The following is a 12,184-nucleotide window of genomic DNA, read 5'->3' as shown; positions in this document are numbered from 1 at the left end:
TAGGGTTAGGGTTAGCACAACCAATTCCCATACATTCTGAGCAGGATACTCATGACTTTCTAGATTTCTGTTTCTTTTATTTAATTGGCATGATATTTTTCCAAAATAATCTCTTCTATAAATGGAAGAATCCTGTCCAATGAAACTGCCCTTCCTGCAAAGCTAGTGCAAATGGCTCAGAAGATGGTTAGTCAAACCTTTAACAAAACTAAGTATGAGATGCCATTATTATTATGATTTAACAAAATTAGGCTTCATATACTGTTATACTGTTGACTTCCCCCCACTACTCCCTCAGAAAAGAATTGTCTTTAAGAACACAGAAACAATAGTTTTCAAAGGCTGTTCTCCTTGGAGAAAAGTACGAAAAATTTATCAGATCAATACAATCCTCATGAATTTTCAGAAATTAAGACAGCGTTTTCCTTAGAAATTGATTTCCTTTTGTGGCTGCAACATTATATGTTCTCATTACTCATGAGAAAATCTGGGAAATTCATTCTTTCAGTTAAACTGTAAAAAGACTCAAAATGAAAAAAGCATTTCTTCCCAACATTATTCTTATGCTTATTTTATGCCTAGAAATTAGACCAGATTAATTAATTTGAATTATATTAAGAATACAGGTATATTGCAAAAGCAATATACAGAAACATCAATCTTATCAGATCCCATATTGAGTAAGTTAATTTTGAATATTGAGGGTACTATATCATTTCACCATGTAATAACAGTGATTAAGTATTTAACAATATCTGTATGCACCCAAAAGACTTATTTTCCACTAAAAATGTTAATTCTTCTCTAATTAGTATTTATGCCAGAATTCCCCTTTTCCAGCTTGTCATACCACACATGTTATAATACAGGTAATTGTGTTTTCACTGCAATATAGCTTACTGTGCCATCCATGCATAGCATAATCAGAATATATGCAGTAAGTCTGAGACTTCCCTAAATATCATCACACACATTAGTTCTTCTATGTTCCTCAGCTGTCTCTGGGTATATTACTAGAATAATGCTAGTTTTCTCAAAATAATTCATTTTGCCTGCTCCTGACCCTTTACTACCCTGGTTTGTATAAGGTTTTGTGAGTTGGTTCATTTATTTTATAAGGGATTGCCACTTCCTGCTTTTATGATTGTTTGAAACTGTCATTGCTCCCATGCAACTGGACAGGTTTGTATAATTATTCTGTGCATGTCTTGTCCACAGAAGAGGGCATGTGACTTAGAAATATGGTACACTAGGTCCAGTTGCCTGAGCCACAATCCATCTTATCCCAACATCTCCCTGTTCAGATAATTCTGGTGCATCACTTAGACCCCCTGGCTATACTCTTTCGAGTTTCTGGAGCATGTAACAATTTACATATAGTGAAGAAACTTTAGAGCATCTCAGGTAATAAAAGTAATCCAAACTGTGAGAACACAAATTAAGCCACAGCAAGATACAATGAGGATGCAAAGCCAAAAAAAGACATCAGTGGGGCTCTGGGACATCTGAACTTCACCAGCCTACAGTGGCAAGACCACAAGCAGAGCAAATAAGCTTGTTTACTCCATCTAGGTCAACTTGGTCAAAACAACACCTGCACAGATGTTGCTACACACAAATAATGGTTAAACTGCAAACTGTATAATTGGGCCACAGTTTGTCAAGAGCTGCTCATATATGCAAAATGTTAACTATAAAACAGCCTTGTACAGTAATTTCCTTTCAGAGTTACAGTTTCTCATACTTAAATTGCTGCAATTGACCAATTAAGCAGCAACCAATAGGAGAATTTGACGTGACTTGTTTTTTAGCAATTCTCCCAGGCAGAACACTTAGAGCAGTATTATTCAGATTGCTCCTCAGAAGCTGATTTTAACCAGCCTTTTGTAACTCTGTTGTATTCCTACAGCAAGGAACCTATAGCCTGCATAAAATGATGTAGGTGAAATGTGCATATTAGTCTTGCATGCATATTAATTACTTTGATTATTTTGTTTTTTTAACCAAGTAAGTCCAGATAAGAGGCTACTGTAATTCAGACTGCACAAAGATTCCTCACAAAAACATTATAACTAATTAGTAAGTAATTATACATGAGCTCCATAATGCATATAGAAGTGAAAAGTTTATAGATTATTGATTATATACTTTGGAGATTGCTATTAACACTCAGTACTGGGAAGTCCCTAATTTATATTTGCATGCTTTTTAGATGTTAAGGATCATTAAGACAAATAAAGATTTGGAAAAAGATAAAAGAATGATTTCCAGTCTGTGACATACAAGCGGGTTTATGAAAGCATATGCAGAAGCAAAATTTGAACAAGAAATGGACTTAATATATTGCCAAGGACTACTAGTTAGGAAAATTATATTGTATTTTTTTCTGAAATGATCCAGGATTATTTTGGCCTTTTTATACTATCACTTCCAAGTACTACAAAGTATGGGGTATTAACCTACTGATATGGGGCAGAAGTCTGAACAAATAGAAATAAAAATTGCCTCATTACAGTCAAGAACAATGAAAGCTAAATCAGGGAGAGACAAATTCCTCATTCTCTGGATGTATCTTTACATTTTTGTACTTAAATTATTATTAATTCTACACTTGTCTGAGCATAAAGAACCAGTGACGAAAATAAATTCAGTGTCAGTATTGCCTTTCATTGCTTCATTCCTTTGCTGAAATCAACATGGATGTGCTGGGATCATCGGTTTTGGAGGTCTTCTCAATTTTTTTGACATTCAGAGATAAACAGTAAAAATTCTGTCTTTACTTTTTTCAATAAAGGGTGGGAGACACTTTATTTGCCCCTGAAAGTTACTGTTTTACTGACACAATCAGTAAATTTAATTAACAGTTGAAAAAAATTAGCATACACAAATGGATGTGTCAGTACAACCTTACCTTAAATATAACATGCATAAACACCAATTTTTTAAATTTCTTGGATCTAAAACTGTAGTTTTCAAGTGACATGTTATTATCACCTGCTCTTGTACATTGTGCTAGTATACAGCACACTTGTGTCAATGTTGATTTCTTCTGATGCAACTATTAAAGGCGTGAACTGTCTGTATTAGTTGGCTGTTTACATACAACACAAAAATTCAAAGAAGTTGCATTTGGAACAGTCTCAGGAAGTTCAATAATTTTCAGTAAAATCAAAGTTTTTCAACTTTGTCTAAGGCTAAAATAAATTTAACTGTATTAAATTGTATCCCACAGTGTGTATTATATAGTATGTGGACTGCTTGAATAATATTATCCTGTTAAAAGTGCACATTAGAGGGTTTTTTTGTTGAATAACCTGTTAAGATAAAGGCTCTCCATGGCAAACTTAGTGCATCAAACAGGAAATGCTACATTTCTGGGACTCACAGAAAGCCTACAGCCACTGCAGAGGGGACTGTATAAACCAGAGTCTGAAGGTCTGCCAAAGAAAGTCCAAGTCCTTTTTCAGCACTGAACACTAATCCTGTAAACTCTCCTGACCAGCTCCTAGATGTAGGAATTTGCTTCTGTTAAAGCTATAATTGATTTAATAAATGAAGATTTTTCATACCTAAACTTACTGCACCACCATATAATCAGTTGGTCTCATCATAAAAGAAACCTCTATTGTTTAAGCCTGGCTTCACAAGTATTTGTTAAACAGCATACTGGATTCAACAGGAAGGATGCCTCAGGAGTTCTTTGACTTGAACTTGAGGTTAAAGAAACATGTAACATTTATTCTGGTATTTACCCACAAAGCCCATTTGAATTTGTTTTGAAGATAAAGGAATCTTGAAATATCTCTCAAAATCATTAGCTACATATTTTTCTACAAAACGTGCAAAACTTAAATGGCCTGTGTACCTACGTGTGTCAAATAACAATTATTCTCATGTTGTACATCCAAAAGGAAACATCACTACAACTCCTCATTTCTAAATCTTAGACACAAATCCCAGAAAGGCTGAATAAAGGTGCTTTATGAAGTTTTTCAAAATAGGGAGGAAACAGAGCTGTACTGAACAGTCCAGTCTGGGTGGAAGTGGTTTAAAAACTGAATATGATTTGTGGTTGCTGTACCTGTCCCTTGCACTGTCACCAGCCTGCCCAGCCTCTGTCTTCAAATCTTGCAAGTTTGAGAATTTTACCCGAGCTGTGAATAGGATACCAAATTCAGCAAAATTCACAGAACTGAAAGCCTAGCTTTTAAGAGTACAGCCTTAGCATTTTTAAGTGACTATACCCTTAATTGTAATTTTTTTCTTTTTTTTAGTTATAACTGAATATTGATACAGAATTTTTTTTATGACAAAAATGGGACGTGTAAAGAAATGAGAGAGAGCAACAGAAGAGCAAGAAGTCCAGCAGAGAAGACCAAAAACAGTACCAAAACCTTTCATTAAGGAAAGAGTAGCTTAATCCTGGTTTGAAGTAGTTGAAATTAATTTAGGAATTGATAAAAAGACTCTATAACAAAGACTTCAAATGCTACCAAAACCAGCTTGTTTCCATTCTGAATGTCTCTTTTTATTTGTAAAGACTGGCATTACAATTGAAAAGGACTCAAAATGGAGTAATGTACACATCATTGGTGTTTCATGATGTAACTGATGGAGTCCCTGAATGGATATTGCTTCAGCTTTGCTTTTAAAAAATAATTTAACAAGAAAATCTTCAACTCCACTATCGATCACAGGTGGCAGAAATGAAAGAAAGAAAAAAAATAAACTAAAATTACTGTCAAATTCATAACATATATTCATATTGTTGGTTGATGACACTTGTTCCAGATGTACAATAAAGCCCACAACACTTTATTACTATGGATATAATTATTGTGAATGTTTTTTCATGTTGATCAACTTGTTTCTGAAGGTTGTTTTTTGATTGTTTTAAACTTGCATAATAAACATGCAATGAAACATTTCTTGTTAAAGTGTTTTTTGCAGCTGTCTTGTATTCATACAAAGATTTCATAAAGTAGCAGTGTTGTATCAGAGCATTACCAAAATAAGAGCAAAAAGCTAAAGAGGAAGGTAAATGTGAAATGAACTTGATGAGAATAACCTAATCTTGTCCTGAGACACTCAAGTCTTGTTAAAAAGATGTGCACAATCAAATCCCTTCCTCCTAAACCCACCAAAACCACAAAATAAATGCTAAATTGGAAGGGAAGACAAAGAAAAAAAAATTATGTCATCATGCACTCATCTTCTGCATAGCTCAACCCACATATAGTAAGGCACTATTTCCCCACAACTTAGTGTCCACAACAATCTTTTTATGGTGCTCTGTGAACTATATATAGTTCCTTCCAGGATGATGAAATAAACAGACCAAATGAGTGTTGCTACCATGTCACCCCATGTGTGATCTTTTAGACAAGGGTATCATCTGGCAGTTTCAAAAATAAGCTGTCTCAAGTCTCTACTTGTGTGTGCATGTTATGTATAGGGACATCTTTTGTCTGTGCAAGTGGTTGGTTTGGTTCCAAAGTTGCTGTAATTTTTCATTGTTCTTTACTCCAGTGTCCTCAAAGCAAATACACAAGAAAATAAAAGCGCAGTTGGGTCATTAAAAACAGAGCTTTGGTGCTCCAAAATGCACACAGCTTTGGGGATTTAAGAAATCTTTTAGACATTCCAAAAAGAGCTGGGAAATGGACATTTTTGTCCAGAAATCCTCATTTTTGCTTAGTTGAGCTGGTCTTCATATTGTTTTCGGAAGCAATCACCAGCAGGGAAAAACTCCCAGCATCGTTCTTGATACATTTTCCAAACATATGATTCCTGAAAAAAACACAGTTAAAATTATTTAACTTGATTTAATGAGAAATCATCAACCATTACTTTTTTTTCTCTTTTATTTATATATCACTTCACTTTTTTTGATTCTGTGCATGCAAGGTTGTTGAACATCAATCTTCAAGAATCATGTTAATGATTTTGATTAGTTGAGAATAGCTTTTAGGTTTTTGTCACCTGGTCAAAAAGCACTATAGAAATGCACAGAAGAGAACCAGGTAGTTTATTTCTTTTTGCACATCAAGGAGCACTGTAAAGCTCGTTAAAGTCGGCCACAAGACAGATAGGGTACGTAGAATATTTTCTGTCATAGAAATTTGACTGAATTTCTGCATCAGTCATTTCGAAACACGTCTACAAAAAATACATAAACCAAAATGACCTTTATTGTCAGTATTTTCTGAGTCAGTGGCGTTCTTCCTTTCTGATTATTTGTTTGTGTAGGGTTCTGTCTCGAGACATTCCAAAGAATAATAAAGAATATGTCATTTTATTTCTATTTTAATCACACCACTTAAATGTGGTTTTTATTATGAAAATTTCATGGTAGAAAAGACATAGGTTACACCAGTTAGAGAACCATAGAATTATTTAGGCTGGAAAAGACCTTTTAGATCATTGAATCCAACCATAAACTAGTGCCAAGTCTACCACTAAAGCATGTTCCTAGAAGTTATGTAGTATGAAGTACGCTCAATTTTCAAATTATCACCTATCAATATCACAGTATCAAAACTGAATAGTTAGTAGAAACCTGTCTTCAGTGAATACAGTAGGACATACTGCCAAGAAAACAGAAAGTGCATATAAAAAAGACCTTCAAAAATCTCAGCATGAAATTCTCATGACACATAAAATCTCATACTGGACAAGGCTGAGATTTATGCAAAGAAGATGATTACAGCAGACGTGTCAGAGTTCAGAAAGAGTAAACTATATAGATTTATAGCAAATCATCCTTCTGACCCAAGTCTGTAGGGTTATTTATGTGATACTATTCAGTTCTTTTGTGTTTTGATCTGCAACACAGGAACATTTGCTTAGTCAGCTGAAAGACTATCACTAGGAAAGAAAAAGACTGTAAATGTCATACATTTATTGGTCACTTTTAGTATATTTAAAGGAAGTTGAAGGGGGCACCAGAAATCTGAAAGAATGGAGAAGAACACAGTAGAAACCTCCACAGAAAAGTTCACATATTTTTCATTTTAGATATATGCACAAGTTCTTTCATATGGACTTATTCAGGAATGTAGACATAGAAGATTATATACAGATAATAATAAAAGACAAAGACTATTAAAAAAAGGATCAAAAAAGAGAAATTAAGAGTGTTGCTTTCACAGAATACTTCAATGTTCTGTTCGTCATTACTTTTGTTTGTATTTATATTTTGTGGAAATAACAATTTAAAAATACCACATTCAGATACGAAAAAAGGAATGGAAAGTGCTTCAGAATTGATAAACCCTAACATAAAGCAACCAAAGTCTTCAGAATTGCTTAGAATGAGAATTAGGTTCCATACCATACAGGGGCTATCCATCAGAAAAATCTTAGTTTTTCCAAGCCTGAATGATTTTTATTTTAGAATCAGCTGACATTAATAGAGTTGTTCAACCTACCTGTCCTGTATGCTCGGTTTCATCTTTGTTAATAAGATACATCAGAAAAAACCTACAAGCAAAGAAACAGCTATCAATAGAGTGGAAACATAAGGCAAACTACAAGGAGAGGGAAATTCTTCAGCATGTACAGTGATAATGCTGTTCATGGACTTACAAGTTCCAGATTTTTATCTATGATAATATTCTGAGAAAGATTAAACACTTTCCTGTTTACATTCACTGTTCAACGAGTTGTATATTAAAATGCACGATAGTCAGTTTGATTCACTGTAGTTAGCAACTCAGTTTAAACAAAGATTTTCTAAACTTTCTATTCCAAAACTTACAACAGACAACATTTTCTTGCCTATGAAAACCCACTTGGAAGCAGACAGAAAACAGTCATTGGAAATTTCTTCTTTTTCTCTTCCCACACTGAATAAAAAATGCTGAAGATATCTAAGAGATTTCTACTGCTGGAATTACAGGTTGGGAATATTTTAGTAGTGTACACAAGATCAACATGAGCAGAAAAGAATTTCTAATTTAAAAAAAAACAACATTAGTCTTGAGGGTTTGAGCTGACATTAACTGGGTGAAAATTTCAGAATTCCACTCATAAGAGACATTCTCTCCAAATATATGTAAAAACATGAAATAGGATCATGCACAGAAAGAAAAAAAAACAATTCCTCGGGCTGAGGCACTTTAAAGCAAATATGCTATAGTATACTATCTATTCAGTATTTATTAAATAGAAACAAAACCCTGTATGGTAGTACTTCCAATGTATTTTGTTTGCACAACCTGTTTTTCAGGTGGAAGGTTTCTATAGCCATGTTTGACTTTGCAGTCTCCTTATTTTGTGCATATACAATGCCAGTTTAAAAACACAAAGACACAATCCATCCCCTGCTTCATACTGACAGCACTAGTATGAAATACACTCTGGCACTGGATTTTAATACACGAGAGGAACAGTATGATAAAGTGGTTGTAGACCTGATAATTGGCTTTATTTAGTTTAGTGGTCACTGGTGCTCTGCTTGGATTTTCCAAAGGTGGACCCAATGCCCTTGGTTGATCCCTCTCATGTCTAGTTCCTCATTACAGTTCCCTTACCTCCTTTTGTCCCTGGTTCTCTTAGTCAGCCTCAGCACTCCACACAAAATATTTTGTCCAATGCAAGTTTTTTTTGTCTTACTGCTGTGTTTGTTCTCTCTTTCCATCAGTCTCCAGGCCAGGTCATACCGCTCCTCTGTACCTTACACCCCTCATTCAATTTTACAATTTATGTGACCTCTGCAACCATATATCAAGTTCATTTTTACCTACAATTTCATACAAACTTCTCGTGCCACAACCAAGCTGGAAAGCAGGATATGAAACTTAATTAATTAATTCCTTGCTGTCACTGCCCCAGAATAATATATTCAGAAAGTACAAGTGCACACCAAAGCCAAATAGCACTGACTATTACTTGTGCAAAAGAAGTAACCAGGTACCTGTGGAGGCTGCAAGGATTGTGAGTTAGTGAGGAGTGCATTTTAGTGTACTCACAAATAATTGGCCAAGTTGTGCTCCTGTAGTGTGTGTGTTTCAAAGCCATGAGGCACTGTATCAAAGTAGTCATTTCCTATTCCACAGATAAAGCACTTCGTCTAGAAGAAAGAATACAGAGCACTTCAACACTACATAAAACACCTGCTCTGCTTTCAGAAAAGGCAAAAAAAAGTGACAATTTTCTTGAAAATGTCAATGCAGCATATATATTATGTGCTGAACAAAAAGGCTTTTCTTTAAATTATTCAGACTGGATACCTCAGTAAAAACACATGACTAGCAGCTTAGCTACCATCAGAATAGCTTCTTACTGTTTAAAAAAACAAATCTTTGCCAGCTCTAAGTGAACAGGTATCAGGAGACAGAATGGCATACAATGATCACAGCTGACTTTTTTAATCTTGAGCAGCACTTACTGTGACACAGGACAATATTTACCTCAATGCTTGTCCAGCTGAAACTGAATATGCTCCAAGTTCACATACAAAGTGAAGCTGGTTTGCAACACTTTCCTGACTTCTTACACATATACTTCAATGACAGAATAGAAAACCACAAAGTACAAGATACTTTCACACATATATTAAGCAAAGAAAATTACATCTGAGATGAAATGTAACGTGACAGTGTTAACACCCTGCTTTAGAAACCTCTAGTTTGAGGATCCAAAAGATTTAAATAGCCACAGACATGCAATTCATTATAATTCACATTGTATGGTATCAGACCATGTACAGGACTGTATTTTTCTCTTAGTTTGAAAAACCATCCACTAGCTAAATCATATTTTGACTGAAAACATATACTCGTGAAATCTGAAAATAGGTATGGTTCAGCAACTGAATGTTCTTACCTCCATGTCTTCCTTAACTTGCTCTTGCTGATCTCTTAACTCACCAAAAGCATCAATAATTAAACCTAGGGTTTAAGTTAAAATGATGGTTAATGTTCAATAACAATCGTGACAAAGAATATCTGGAAATCCAGGGATAATATATCTCTAATAAAGCTAACATGGCTGGCAGTACCGTTTTGAATTATAAAATGGGACAAGTAAACTTCTTTTTATTCCCAGTGCTCTAATCTTGACTTAGTACATTAAGATATACGTGGGTTTACAGTGGCTGAAAAGAAAAAATAATCCTGTACATTTAACAGAGATGAGATACTTATTACATGGCAGATGCAGAGAGGCCCAGAGCTCCACGCCTCCTCTCTCAAGATGGTTGTCATATAGTACAAGGTTCCACTATTGGAGCTCTGACAAAAGTAAGGGGTCATTTGAGGGAGATCCAGAAAGAAGAACAAAAAGAATCACAGACTATGGCTCACTCTGTAAACTGCTTATAACTTTCCCTTCACTTACTCCAATACAATTAAGGACTAACTCCACAATGACTATTGACACTCCTGTACCCAAATCTGGACAGTTAAGGACTCTATTCTTCAGCCACTCACAAAATGAAGAAATGAACCACGTGAGATATGCCAACTCAGGGTATAAAAAAATCCCACCCTCCCCAAGCCCTTTAAAAAAACCCTGTTACTTGAATAACAGTAATAACCAATTTACCAGAAGTTAAAAGTTGCCTTTTGAATTTCCTCATAGTGAGGGTGAAATCACCCTTACTGCTGTCAAAATTATCCTAAGTTATCTGTCAGCTGACAGAAAGCAATGAGGTATCAGTATTTATGACAGCAAGTGAACCCAGCAAAACTGTTCATCAATTTTTCCAAAATTGAGAATATAATTCTGTTAACTTGTGTGAACTTTCATAAAAAATGACCTTTAGGGCATTCTTGACAATATTTTAAAGCTATAGAAGGGAAACAAACAGGGGTTTAAGTACTTCAGGTAATATCAATAAACATAATTAATGTAAACATAATTTTAAAAATCCTTTACATGCCAAAATATGTAATCCTTGACATGCCAAGGTATCCATTATCCAGATTATAACAGTGAGAAACACTATCAGTCAAATAGTATCACTGAAATTCCAAAGCTAACTAATGGCAGCTAACTTTCCACTGTCATTAACCAGGCTATACTAAAGCTGTTTCGTATCAAGCACTTTTTTACTCTTATACATTGTTCAGATAAGGAAGCATTGTACAAAAGAGCAATTTTATGTAAGAAAAGATTTAACCACTTAAAGCTATGGTCCAAGTTTCACACCACTATTACCAATCTGAAGATCTACCAGATGGTCAAGAACTTATGATGTTGGCAGAGGGAATACTGACAGCAGTAGTGATTTTGTCCATTGAAGCTCATGTAGGATGGGTTACACTGAAGGACAATTTGAAGTTGTGCCACAAGATTTCTATAGGAGGCTTTTAGAAAGAGCAATGACAAGACAGAAACTGCAGTTACATCAGTATTCTTAGGGCAAAACATTTATTTTGTTTCTATTGATCCAGTTAGAGCCTGTTGATTTTGCAGAGACCCGGAAGAGCAGTGTATGAGAGTCAGTGGGGTGTGATTTTCTATATAAACCTATCCTTTGTGATCTGCCCTGCTGTTCTGTCTGATTCTTAGGTTTGTGATTACCACAGCATTGAGATTTTTGTACTGCTAAATAATGCTTTCAGTCCCACTGTGGGTTACAAAAGCATACCTTGGATAATTGCTAGCAGGATGACAATCACAAAGAAGAAGAAAGTGATGTCAAAGATAATCCGATAGATTTCATATTCGTCTCCTGCTGGATCTTCTATTTCATCACCAATTCCTCCTCCTGCACGTACTCCAACATACATATGAAACATGTAGCACTAGAAAAGACAAAACAAAGGGGTACAAAGGCTGTTTGCAGCTAAAAGCAGAAATACCCAGTGTTACAAATTCAGTAATTGGTAGAACTGGTCTATGGTCTAGGAACTATGACACGTCAAACCATCTTTTTCTCTCCTTTGAGATTATGCATATTTCTGATGGAGGGGACATGCTACTGTGCAGTAGCATTTCTGAAGCTGCAGTATTTAATGTTCTATCAGGATGTAGGAGTTCAATAAGATCAAAAGTTCAACTACCAGAAGCTCAGCAGCACCCCAGGATTCATGCAAAATCATTTCAGCAGTGTAAATAGGAAATATCACCACCACCATAATCATCTCCTTTTCCAATTTCCCAGCTCAAAAGTGAATGATTTTCCCTGGTTTTAGTTATCAAATTCAAATTTAAAAATAAACAACCCTCTTCCTCA

General features: G+C 35.0%; 1 protein-coding gene across 1 annotated transcript in view; it reads right to left on the bottom strand.

The window, feature by feature from the left end:
• Positions 1–4,503: 4,503 nt before the first annotated feature.
• The window catches only part of RYR2 (ryanodine receptor 2), a 384,696-nt gene continuing 377,015 nt past the window's right edge, over positions 4,504–12,184 (bottom strand). Inside the window, exons 101-105 of the mRNA XM_066546800.1 lie at positions 11,597–11,753; positions 9,829–9,893; positions 8,973–9,073; positions 7,431–7,482; positions 4,504–5,790 (exon numbers count right to left, since the gene is read on the bottom strand). Of these exons, the coding sequence (XP_066402897.1) occupies positions 5,695–5,790; positions 7,431–7,482; positions 8,973–9,073; positions 9,829–9,893; positions 11,597–11,753 (471 nt within the window). The 3' untranslated portion in view covers positions 4,504–5,694. The remainder of the gene's footprint in view (positions 5,791–7,430; positions 7,483–8,972; positions 9,074–9,828; positions 9,894–11,596; positions 11,754–12,184) is intronic.

This window comes from Molothrus aeneus, chromosome 3 (assembly GCF_037042795.1).
Source record: "Molothrus aeneus isolate 106 chromosome 3, BPBGC_Maene_1.0, whole genome shotgun sequence".
Classification (NCBI taxonomy): Eukaryota; Metazoa; Chordata; class Aves; order Passeriformes; family Icteridae; genus Molothrus; species Molothrus aeneus.
This window is presented reverse-complemented; position numbering and strand designations above follow the sequence as displayed.